The sequence below is a fragment of the Rhopalosiphum maidis genome, chromosome 1 (genome assembly GCF_003676215.2).
Source record: "Rhopalosiphum maidis isolate BTI-1 chromosome 1, ASM367621v3, whole genome shotgun sequence".
Lineage (NCBI taxonomy): Eukaryota > Metazoa > Arthropoda > Insecta > Hemiptera > Aphididae > Rhopalosiphum > Rhopalosiphum maidis.
The window spans coordinates 40,910,751-40,924,250 of NC_040877.1; the positions used below are offsets into that span (position 1 = coordinate 40,910,751).

At 25.5% G+C, this 13,500-nt stretch overlaps 1 protein-coding gene across 1 annotated transcript; it reads right to left on the reverse strand.

Moving 5' to 3' along the window:
- Positions 1-667: 667 nt before the first annotated feature.
- On the reverse strand, positions 668-4,682 carry LOC113560314 (eukaryotic translation initiation factor 3 subunit D). Its single transcript, XM_026966098.1, has 11 exons — positions 4,420-4,682; positions 4,306-4,348; positions 3,987-4,224; positions 3,350-3,541; positions 3,149-3,281; positions 2,570-2,717; positions 2,351-2,481; positions 2,061-2,276; positions 1,656-1,991; positions 1,502-1,577; positions 668-826 (listed from the first exon to the last, which is right to left on the reverse strand). Exons 1-11 carry the CDS (start codon positions 4,552-4,554, stop codon positions 780-782), a joined length of 1,695 nt encoding a protein of 564 aa, XP_026821899.1. The 5' UTR covers positions 4,555-4,682; the 3' UTR covers positions 668-779.
- Positions 4,683-13,500: the final 8,818 nt, after the last annotated feature.

The window sequence follows — 13,500 nt, forward strand, 5'->3', positions numbered from 1 at the left end:
AAAACACTTACAAAAAAAAATGTGACTATAAAATTGAAAATGTTATATCTAGAACTCAAGACTACAGAATGGTAGAATATTTTATGAAGACTTCAAAAGACGTAATAAAAACTGGTTTTGCGTAAAAATCCCATTTTAACTAAATTGTTTTTAAAATTAATGGGTATTTTTACTTTTGTCCCTCAAATTACTAATTAGAATTAACTTATTACCTGAAAATTACACCAACACTCTTCAGTCTAAACAGAATCTTAAAATATTATGGTATTCCAGTACATCCAACACAATACAAGCCTTAATTTTTAAAAGTTATGAGCATATTATACAATATGATAATTTTTAAATTAAAAAAAATGCTTTTCAAAAGTTATAATAGTTTACATTGGGACTGGGAAAACTAGATACTTACTTGGTAATTTTAAAATTACATATCTATAAAGATACTATCTACATATCAAAAGATTTTTTTACAGAGTTATTTCTTTTTAATCTTTTAACTCAAATTTTGTCATACTAATGATACATTTAATTAATTAATATTCTTTAATTATGAGTGATTTTTAATTTAATATTTTAATTAAAAAAAAAATCAATAATTGAATAAATGTTTAACTATTGTTGAATGTAATATAAATCATAATTTAGCAATATATAAACATAATAAATATTGAATATGTTTGCAAATTAATATATTATTATTTAAACTAAAAAGAATATAAAACTGTATCTTAAATTTTTAATGAAATTAAAAAAAAAAATAATCAAATTTCAAATTTCTTTTAAGGATTTGGTGGAAGAAGTTCAGCTGGTATCGTAGATTTTTCACCTAAAATAAAAAACAAAATATATTTTAGTAAAATTTAAATATTTAACAATAAAATTATGTATTAAATATTTTGAATAAAATCATAAGATAAAAAAAATCATCAGTTTTTAGATTTTTTTTTATTAAGAGAGTGTAAAAGTAATGATATATATTTGTAAAATCAAGTCTTGATATTTATAGTTATTAAATTGAATAATGAAATATATAGCTTTATAAAGATTAGTAGTATTCTCAAACAGATCAAAAAAAAAAAAATATGGTCATTAATAATAAATGCAATCTATTCTTAATGTTCTAAGTTGAATAATTTATTATTCGACATCAGATTACAGCTTTCTATTTCTAAAAAATAATATTTATTTATACTAATAAACTGTTTAAGAACTATAATATCATTATAAAGATTAATGTTATTTGGTTTATAATTAATATAAAAACTTTACTCCACCATAATCACTAACATAAAATATAGAAAGGGATTCCAAATAATGTATTAAATTAAATTAATTGAATTACAATATATTTTTTAATTTAAAATCTTACTATATTTACAAGATAAATATATAAATATTATATTGTTTTTTGTTTATAAACATTTAATAAATATCTATTGTAGTATATTAATTAATTAAATATTAAATTACAATTATAAATTTAAAAAAAAACTATTCTTACCACTTTCTTCATCTTCATTTTCGTCATTGTCTGAATCAAAAGTGTTATCAGGAATATCATACAAACGAATGAGTGGCTGTTAATGAAACAATAATTATGAAATAATTAGTAATTACATTACAAGAGATTTAATATTAAACTTAAGAGTACAAACCTTGTTTGGGTCTTTCATAATGAGATATTTGCCATCCTTTTGCTTCATACACAAATCTATGATGCATCGTAGTATTCCCCATGCATTATCCATGTTCAGATTTATTTGAGTTGCAAATTCAGTAGGTTTGTATTGTTGTGTGCCTAATATAACATGTTTTGACGAATCACGCACTTGTACACGACTAACATATCCAAACTTTATGTAATCTGAACCAGCAAGCAAAGCTTGTACCGTCCATTTGGCTAATTTACAAGCGTTGTTACGCAATTCAGTAGCCAAAACTCCTCCACGTTGTACATCTAATTTATGACGCCAATCTACTCCACCAGATAACTATTTTAACAAATATAAAAACATATTATATAGTTATTTATTATTAAAAAAAAGTTACTATTATCTTACTTTTGAGTCCCATTCATTAAGTGCTTTAATAGTCAAAAATTGCAAATCTCCGTTTGGTACTTGTAGCACTGAGTCATGCTCACATCTAGCAACCAATACAATTCCATTATCCAAATCCCACTTACGGTATCGATAAGCAACAGATGCTACTTCTCCGTCAGTTTCATCATCTGACACAAATGGATTGGCTTCTTCAAACTTGTATCTTGCTTCTCCCTAAAATATTAAATAATTATATAAAAATATTTCTTCTCCAACTATATAAGTACCAAAGACAGTTTAAAACTTACAGTTTTCAATACTTGTTGTGAAAAGTTATGGTTGATAAATGTAGCTTCTAATGCCAAGTTTCTTGGCGAATTCAAGCTATTTGCTTCTTCTGATGGTGGTTCTACTGCTGTTTCATTGACAGTAAGTAAATCTAAGATACCAAGTAAATAATTATATTAAAACATCAGAAACACAATTGAGTATATTCAATATATTCATAAGAAGAATAAAAGTCTTACCAAATTCAGTATTATCTCTCTTGTCAAAGAACAATTTATCACCAACTTTTTCAATAACTATGTCCCAACTGTAGTTAGAACGAGTACAACACATTAGGCATGCTAATATAGCATCTGTAGCATAAACATTACCCACGGTTTTCACCAACTAAAAAAATAATTTTTATAACTATTAGTTTTAAATTTTGATACAAAAATACAAGTATGGTAATAGAATAAAATATTTTCTTATTTTAAAAGTATTTCTACACTGTAATTAAATTACAGTGTATACTGAACTACTATAATATTTAAAGAATATAAAACTAAATTTGTTAATGGTAATATGATAAAATACTTAAATTATTGATGCAGTAAAATAGTAATAAAATATTTAAATTTAATAAACATTGAACATTTTAGGAAGAAGAAATTACAGTTTATATAGACAGGCAAATGATACAGCAATGGACCTGAATGGACTCAGAAATCGATAAAAGAATATATTATGAATGATATACAAAAATATAATACAAAAGATATTATACTGACAAGCATTCAACAAACAAACTCATGAGATATATTAATGTATCTACTTACTTTTCTTATAATTGGATCATCAGTAGTAGTAACAGTATGGAAAAGTCTATCAACACGTTGTAATGGCTTTTCGTTTTTAACATTTATTCGGTCATATGATTTATCATAGTATTCCAAGGATCCACAACATACACTAAAATTCAGTTATAAAAATAATAATTTTGGAAATGATCAAATTTTGTTTTTAAATATGAAACTTACAGATCTTCTGGATCTTTAACAGTAGGCAAAGATAACTTTGAAAATCTAACAAAGTCCATCTCTTCAATAGTATTCCAATCAGCTCTTACAGTAACTGAAGCATCTCGACTCTTCATTTGCATATTATTTTTATTGGATCGACCACCTTGCTTATTATTCCAACCTCTACGTGCATTTGGATTTTTTCGATCTCTGAAAAACAATTTTTATTAATGAAAAAATGGATTGTAATTTATCATAGGTACAATTATTAAAATTATAAATTTAGAAAAATGTAAAAAATGTAAAAATTATTTTTTAATATTAAACTAATCTTAATGTAGTAGTTAATATCATATTATTTATATTCGTTATATGAATATACATTTTTTTAATATATAAAAAAATTATACTTTAATTGTATTAAATTTAGATTATTTGTTTACTTAAATTTGACATATCCAGCATAAAAATAGGTTACATCCTCTTTATAATATGAATGAAATTAAACTATTTTAATTTTTATAATATTGTAAGTGCTGCATAAGATACTAAACAATAATAATGCCTTATAGTGGTACTATTGAATCTTTTATCAAGTAACTAGATTTACATTTAATATATTTATACCTATTATTGTGTAATAAATTTATAATACCTTTGAAGTTTGTTCAATTTTCCAAGAGATTGGAATTGATTGGAACCACCAGGTAAACGTGAAATACCACCACGGCCGCCTTGACCGCGCATCATACGACCGCCTTGACGGAAATGACGACCCCGCTGGTAAGGGGGTTTTTGTACACGAGTCGTGTCCACCAAGTGGAATGTATTTTCATCTTCTTCGTGATAGTATGCATACTGAGTACCACCACCAAATTGAGACTGATATTTGTCTGAAAAATGATACAATAAATGGTTTTTAGTATGAAATAATACAGCACCTACTGTGGTATAAAACACAAATCTTTACTTACTCAAATATTTTTTGTCCTGTGACAAACCAGTCCAGTCAGAAATCTAGAATGAAAATTGGTATAGGTATTAATCACACAGATACACGCAGTAATTAAGACCATCAAACATCTTACTTTTCCAATACGATCTCCTTTTGAGAACGGCTGATATGGCATGTCCTTAAACTGGTCGGGCATTTCGCACGGTCCCCATCCGAACGGATTATTTTGTATTTCTGGGGGTATAAAATGAGGTACTTCTTCCGGCATCGCAAAAAGCTGTACTGAAAACACTAGTATGAAATATGAATGCAGACAACTGGTAAATATTTCCGACCACGAAAGCAGAAAACCGACAGAATAAACAACGAAAGTGTCGTGAGTAGATGATGATGATAATAGGCGTTAACCTACAATTCACCATCACGCTATATCCAGGGAGATTCGTTCGAACCGCGTTATGATTTTACACTAGCGTATATGGAATTGGGTAACAAATTGATAACGGCTATTTTGATAAATAATGCCGGGTTTTTTTTAAAATTGTAAACCTATACTAATTAGATTTATTAAAACACACGCATATATATTATACTATGTATGTGTAATTATAATAAATAATAGTATAATAATAATAATTTACATACATACATTTGTTTTCAAGACAATGGCTAGGTACCAATAATAACGTTTAACTGGTCATTAACCTGAAACGTTAAGCCTAAGTTTTCTTCTTTACATTTCGTATCATTAATTATTTGTATTCTATAGTCTATACTAAATAATAATAAGCAGTACAATTGTATATCATTCAAAATATATTATTTGAGATGCGTTATAAATGCAATAGTTCATGTTAGTTAATGTTTCAACATTTGAATAATAATTGGAATTTGAATACGTTCACCTGATTTTTTAATAATATAACATTAGCAGCTCGTATAGCAGCCTCATCACAAGTGAGTATCCTAGGTCAAAGATACAAGTTGCTCTCTCTGAGTCTCTCAGAGAAACTTTAGTATGTAGTCAAGACAAGTAGTCGCAAGTTTAGTTTTGTGAAAACGAGTTTTTCGACGTTGGTATCACTGATTTGGTAGCTCAATGGTTTGGCGTCTTCTTGAATACTTAAAAACTTATGAGAGCCCAGTTTGAATGTTTAGCAGTCTGTCGTCAACCGGTGTAAATCCGAAATCGATACCCAACAATGCAATATTTATAATATTTTTGTAAAATATAATTTTAGCCGTTTTAGGTAAGAATTATATACAAGAAAATTAATTCCAACTGAGAGAAGACAAATAATAAACATTACCTAATTTTGAGTTTAACGTGATATAATTTTTCACATAAACGTACATATTAAAATATTAAATGAAACGTTTATCTATTTCAAAAACCTAATATTTCGTTGAAATCAATATCAATTAAAAAATAAAATTGTTATAGATTAAATATTTGTTAAAATAAAATTTATTAAACACATTTATAAAAAATAACTGAACACCTATCACCTACGTATATTATTATTTAAATTTTAATTATATACTTCTAAATCATATTTATACTAATATAATACTTATATATTAAGTAATTGTTTTTAAATGCTTTTTAAATATTGATGATAAGTTCTATATAGAACAGATAGTAATAAATAATAAGAACAATTAATAAGTTTAAAGCAATTGAAAACTTTCGTCCCTTAAAACAAGCATAAGGAAAAAATATTAAAAATAAAAATCGCCTGCAAATTAGTCATATAGGTAACTCAACAGGCATTGTTTATAATTTATATCAATGACAACGATTTGTCCTACACTCTTATCTAATAACATATAAAAATAAAACAATATAATTATTATGTTCTATGACTCTATGTTAACATAAGCGTAACTAGTGCTTTAAGTTAAGGGAATTCCTAAAAATGTTTGATAGCAAATTTTTATTAATTTGATTATTATTTATTGTGTTTATCGGTGTTTACAACTGACTTGAATGATCATTCGTTTAAATGAAACATTATATTTTTTTTTATATTGTAGATAAAAATAAAGTTAATTAAATTATGTCTATAAGCACATACGTTGGTTATTTACCCAAAAATTCCAGTTAGAAGCCCACCCAAGCCCCCCTCCCAGTTACGCCTATGGTTAACAACAGTACATATCATTTTGAATTCAATCTGCCTGTTAAAAAATCGGATCACTGCATAATTTTATTTCATTTTACGATGGCAATAAACAAGAATCGTACATATTATAATAAATAATAATGTTCTATACTCTATAGTTTCAAAAATGATTTCCAAACCGATCGTATAAATTTGTGATGATGCGCACGTTATAAATTTGAAATATATAGTATGTAGCTTAATTTATAAAAAGACGCCGGCAGTCGCAAAATGCCAAATGTGAAATGAACCAATAATCCACAATGTTAGGATACCAGTATACATGGCTGTATAGTATAATATATATATATATTATTATGAGATAACTGAGATAAATAAATATTTTTTATTATAATATACTATTGATATAATATTGATATTTTTAAAAACATGCATTTCTTAAAATATCAATATTAGAATTAATAATGAAAATCAATAAATCAATTCTATCGAATAAAATAATTCTTAATATTATCAAGATTATAATGAAAAAGAAAATATGAAGTGTATTAATAATTGCCGCCTTTTCATTAGAATAATATTTTTTAAATATAAAATCGAATAACATTATTTTATAGATATTTCAACATCATCAGTACACAAGATTATTGTTTAAATGTGATTCTAATGAAATGATACGATGTGCATAATCAAATTTACTTGATTCTCAAAATCTTTAATCGTTATTTTTTGTATGACTTTAATGTAGTTTATAATATTATATAGAATTATTCCTATTGTTATTGATTAACCTAATAATCATTTTTATATGATGTACTGGTAATCTGTGTGTTCATTAAACTCACTCCATCTGATTAGTTTTAAATGTTTTAATCAATTGTTAAAGTCTGGGAAGTTTAAAACATTGTCAAACGCATTATACTTGGAACAGGGTTAGGCTATTGTAAAATGTAGCACAAACATAGATATTAATTGTGAACAATTTCTATCATACACCCGTTTTGTCATCTGTCCGTAAAATTATCACCTTGCATCACGATAATGATTTTGATTATGATTATTGTTAATAATAAATACGTGCAAGCAACTTCAAAGCAAAATTATGTTTGAAAAATTGACATTTTTTGTAAAAACCCTAGATTTCACATAAAATAGGTTATTTAGTGTGATTATTTTTATATACCTAATTTTAAATTTAAGAACATGTTAACCAATTAGACTTATACCTATTACATATACTTAGGGGGGTGTTTTGGGTGTTCAAACACCCCCCGAAATATTTGGTTTTTATATGGTTATTTACTTATTTTATTTTAATGTTAATTGTCATAATTATTATTATACTTTGATACACAGGTATGATACTACAGGGGCTAGGTAAATTGAGTCCGAAATATCGTTTTTTGTGGTAAACCGAGTCCCTGGTAATAATAGGTTTAGTTTCCAAAACAGCACATTTTCTTTCTCACTTTTACAGGTTTAATACTATCTGTTATATTAAAAATGTGCTTTTTTGCTTTTAATACCTAATAGCTAATATTATTTACAACGTTGTACATAAAAATCACAATTAATTTTATATATAACTGGCGAGATTAAAAATGAGCATTTTTTTGTTTTTAATATCTAATATTATTCACTACGTTATACATACAATCACAATTAATTAAATATATAATACACAAATTCAAGTCAATTTTTTTTTATTTATTACTATTTATTGTTATTATGTACCTGGTAAAAATTTATTTGATATGTTCTTAACGAATTCAAATCTTGAAATATTTTTATTTTCATATTTCAACATATCTTGTCACAAAAAAAAGTTCTACTTTTCTATAACTGATTTGTTTGATTTTCAAAAACACCTCTCAAAACTTTTTTTTAAATTTTCTTTTGTTTTACAATATCACGTCTTGGATGTATGAACAGTAAAATTGTTTAAGAAAAATAAATGTTTAAGAACATATGAATAATTAAAATGATTTCGGAATATTTTAGGAAAATATTGATAAAGGTAATATTGAGGAATCTTAATTTTTACGACAGGTAATTTGTCTAAATGTCTTCGTATAATTAAAAACAATTAAACTGATAATTTTACAGACAACTGTATAATATTCATTTATGTTATTAAATATTAATTACTATGATAACTGATAATTAATTTAAAATAATTGAATACTGAAAAAATGATTATAAAACAAAAACAAAATATGTTTGAAAATAAATAAATTACAAATTCAATATTTTTTAGTTAAATAAATGGGATTTGTATAGATAAACAAAAATTAAAGCCTCCACGAAAATATTGTTAATTGTGTTAATTATTTATACCGATTGAAAACATATTTTGAATTACATAATTAAAATAATATATTAGTTGTGGTATGCACGTCGCAATATGGTCACGACTTAAAATTATTGTGTAAACTAAAATGAAATGGTTATATGTATACAACATGTATTTATAATAAATATATGTAGATTTAGTAGGTTAGGTTAGGTTAGTAATACAAGTAGGTGGTAGAAATTAATTTGTATTGCGTTTGATTTTTAAGTAACATCCCAAGACTTCAACTATTAAGAGGTAACTGGCACATTTTGAAACTGTACATTTAAAAATGATCATAACTTACTTAAAAATAATAATATCAATAAGACGCTATGTGGGACCCTGGATGAATAGTATAATAATAAGTATAAATATATTATAAATCAATTGTTAAGTTAATTAAGTAAATATTAATAAAAATAAATCATAGATATCGAATAATACTTTATGAGTAACCTACAAATTACAATATAGATATTTCAATAAACATTCTTTCGTACATCCCCATGTTATATCGCCCCACCCCCAATAAAAAATATTATTCGCCATCTTAAGATATAAGACGATGTTTAAAATTCTATGCACCATAATGGAAAAGCAATTTATTTAAAATAATGTACAAACTATTCCAGATTGACATCATGTATTACACCGTCATTATACTTTTATAAAAGTATGGAAGACAGTACTAGAATTTATTATTCTTATTTTTTTTTTAAGAAATAACGAGCATTGCATATATTATATTTTTAGTATTTTAAATTCTCAAAGAAGCAAAGAAAGTTATATTACAATACAGGTTAACTATGGTGACGATGTTTATTTTTTCATAATATAATTATTAGGAGTGGAAAAATTCTACGAATGTATCTATACTAGCCCCTATAATCTTTATTGTTTGTTAATTTAATAATTCAGGAACAGGTGGAACTTTAAGTTTATTTAAGTTTCAAGTCTCAACGCTTTTTAAGAAATCTACGAATAACAAAAAAAAAACAATGCGATCTTCAGTAAAGTTATTAAAATACAGTTTGAAGTACCTAAAACTTACCGTTCCAAAAATAATCATTAATTTTTTATTTTTAATAAATCGATTTTCCATAAAAAAGAAACATTTGTATAATTATATACAGAAGTCATATGAAATAAAATATACTTTTATTTTAAGATTTATTGATTAAGTAAATATTTGATTACTTTAAATAATAAATTGTTATTACAAGGTATTTCAGCTTGTGAAGTCAGTGAAGAATTCGTATTTGAATATATTTTGAATTAATATCAATAGTCAATACAATATTACAATATAATATTAATATATATATATACTTAATAGAGTAGCGATTTCAATGGTATTATAAGTATTTTTTTGTTTTTTGTCTGTTTATTGACAAAATCTTCTAATTTACCTACAGCTTCAAATAAAATAGAATATAGAAGTATCCATGCCTTCGACAGATTCAATAAATTGCCTAACAGTTTGTAATGATGACATTGTTTGATTCACCGTAATCATGTTTAAAGTTCTTTGAGGCTTATCATTTTTATCATTTTCGTAATCACTATTGGATAATATATTTATACTTATGGTGGCATGGTTACGTTATTAGTTAACAGTCCACCGACTATAACATTAACATCGATTGTAGCATATAATTGAAATATAGTCTGTTGATTGATATTAAGTTTATCTTCTGCAATTTTCCAATCATATCCTCATAGGCAGAAATCGGAGGGAGGGGCTTAAGGGGACTAAGCCCCCCCCAGAAGTTAACATGTAGATATCTTCAATAATAAAACAAGATAATACATAATTTAGATAGTCTTAAGTACAATTTACTAAAAACTAAAAAGTAGGTACCTGAATTGTTTAATAATATATTTTTTTACTTTACACGTAATCAGTAATCACTTAAAAACAACCAAATTCTTATAAATTCATAAGCCATGAACATAATGTATTGTATGGAGATTAAATTAAATTTTCATTATAATACCACAATGGTACCTATTATAATTATTAAATTATATAATACGTATAAGTTAATACTTAATACTATAGGATAAGACGGATAAGTATTAACTTGTTTACAACGTTTATTTTATGTTCGAACAATATTAAAAAAATGTGATATATTATATTATTATGATGTATGGCAAATGGCAATAGCCAATAGATTATAGAAATAGTACGTACTCACATGATTACTTACGCGTTAGAAGATGTGATATTTTTTTTAACAGTGTTAGGACGGGAATTGGGGAGGAGTCTTAAGTGGACTAAGTCCCCTAAAACGTATAATATTAATATTATATTTATATTATAAAAAAATTGCCCTACTAAATACTAAAATATACTAAGTAGTAAATGATCATGTGTTCACTACTATAAATAATAAATATATGTATTATACTATTATGTATATAATAATTTTCAATTAGGACTTACGAGATCGTTGCAGGATTGCAAATAAAAAAGAAAAACATTTTTGAGTTTAAATCTCGGTTAAATTAATTAATGTCGTTTAAATTGCTTTGATAACTAATAAAACTTTAATCTACCTATATTATGTCTCACTTATCTCTTTAAAGTAATAGTTCACAAATGCTAATATAATATACATATATGTATGCATATTGCATATACTCATATAGTCATATAATTTGCGTATGATGTAGAACATCTAAGATAAATTATAATTAGACTTTACATGGTGTTTAAGGTAAGATGATTTTCGCAAGCGCAGAATTCAGCTTAAATATCAACCCCAAATTAGAAAACCCTCAAATATTAAGAATATGGGTAGATATAGAATATAGTATTTTTAAAACTAAATTTAAAAAATAAAATAATTATTCAACAAAAATGGAGATATAAATTTAATAAATGTTATTTTAATTATTCTCTCTCCTAAACAAAATGTAACCATTTTTAGTAAAATAAAGGTCAAAGATCGAAATTGTCATAAAAAATATTAATAATTAATAATTCGATACGGAAAATTTTATTAGCGTGACATAAAAAAAAAATTAAATGATTAGTTTTAATTACAGCTATAAGCCTAATGGCCATAGGTATGTATAAGTATTATCTTAAGCAAAAAGCATCAAATATTCAGTTTCGTTTAACTGGCAAACCCCAATGTCGGGTAGTAACGTAACGAAAGTAACGCGTTACGTAATTTCGTTAGAATTATTTTCATATAATGCGTTACTATTTTGACTTATTTTTAAAGAATTACGACAAAATAAGAAAATCGATTTTGTTTAAAACTGTTTTTGTTTCTTATAAATTCCTTTTCTGTTTTCCTATTATTTTAAAAAGTACATACTAGGAATTTTAAAAAATATCAAATAAATCCAAATTATTGGAAATAGCTCTCGAAGTTAAAGATCAAAGCATTTTTTCTACTATAAAACGATCACTAATACATGTTTTCTATTATAAGCCACATATACACAAAAAAAAAAACACATACCTATCATTGTAAAATCAATACATTCATCACTCAACTCTGAAATTTAAAAATCTGAGAAAATATTTTATTTTAATTAAACGAAGACTTGAAAGTTTATTTTTAAGTTTATAAATTATAATGTATGTGTTTTTAAAACATTTATAAACAGTAAAAAAATTATTATTATTATTTTGCTAGTTTCTAGTATCGAACTCTTTCCAACATCAATATTTAAAAATTTAATTTTTGTGTTTAGTGATCCTTCACCTCCTTAATCCTTAAAACCTTAGAGACACCTAATTTTACTCTACGTCAGTGTATCATAGTTTATTAAAGTTCACCACAATCAAATTATACAGTACAGTAAGTATAATTAATATAACACGATATAAAATGAGATTTTCAGACTTTTTTTCTCTGTATCTTCCTAACCGTTTTATTCTTGCAAGCTTATGCTTTCTATAAAACATTAGGATAAATTATTAGTTAATCGCCTAGTGCCTACATATTATTATATTATTATACCCTTCGAATATTTTGATATGACACGTCGGAATGCGACAACAGCGACCGCGGTATCAGCTGGTGTATGTACAAATAAGCGTAACACTGTAACAGCACAACACTTATAAAGTTATAATATAATATAATATATTAATTAATACAGTAGGTAGTCAAAAATCGTAGTGTATAAAATAAATGTGTAGTACCCGATTGGCCAATTCGGCAGTTTAGCACATGTACACGGTAGGTACAACTTTTGAAACGCGCAACAGGAAATCGCTAGTACGGTGAATAATTTATACGAACAAATAATACGCATAAACAATAAATATGTTATTCGAAAAAAAAAAATTATAAATCATTCAACTGTATACAGAATACAGCCATCAGGTATGAGTATTATTATACATTTATACGTGATAGGTACATCGAATAGGTGCGCCGCTTATTTATAACTTTTCCACACACACACACACACACACTGAAATAACATTGTGCGTAAATTATTAATTATAAGCCGAAGTGATTTAGTGGCACGTAAAGAGTGGTACGTAATTGACTTACCGGCTAAACCACCAAATTTACGCAATATTGCGTGTAAAATATTCAGACGTATGTTCGCGTATATGTGGTTTTAAATTTTAATATATCTTATAAAACCACACGTTAATAAATAAAATATTATAAATTGACGATTTCATTCTTGTTGTATAAATATAGTTTTTAAACACAACGTGACGTGTCTTCGAGGAGTGAGAAAGTGACGCTGAGACGCAGAAAAAAAAAAATCT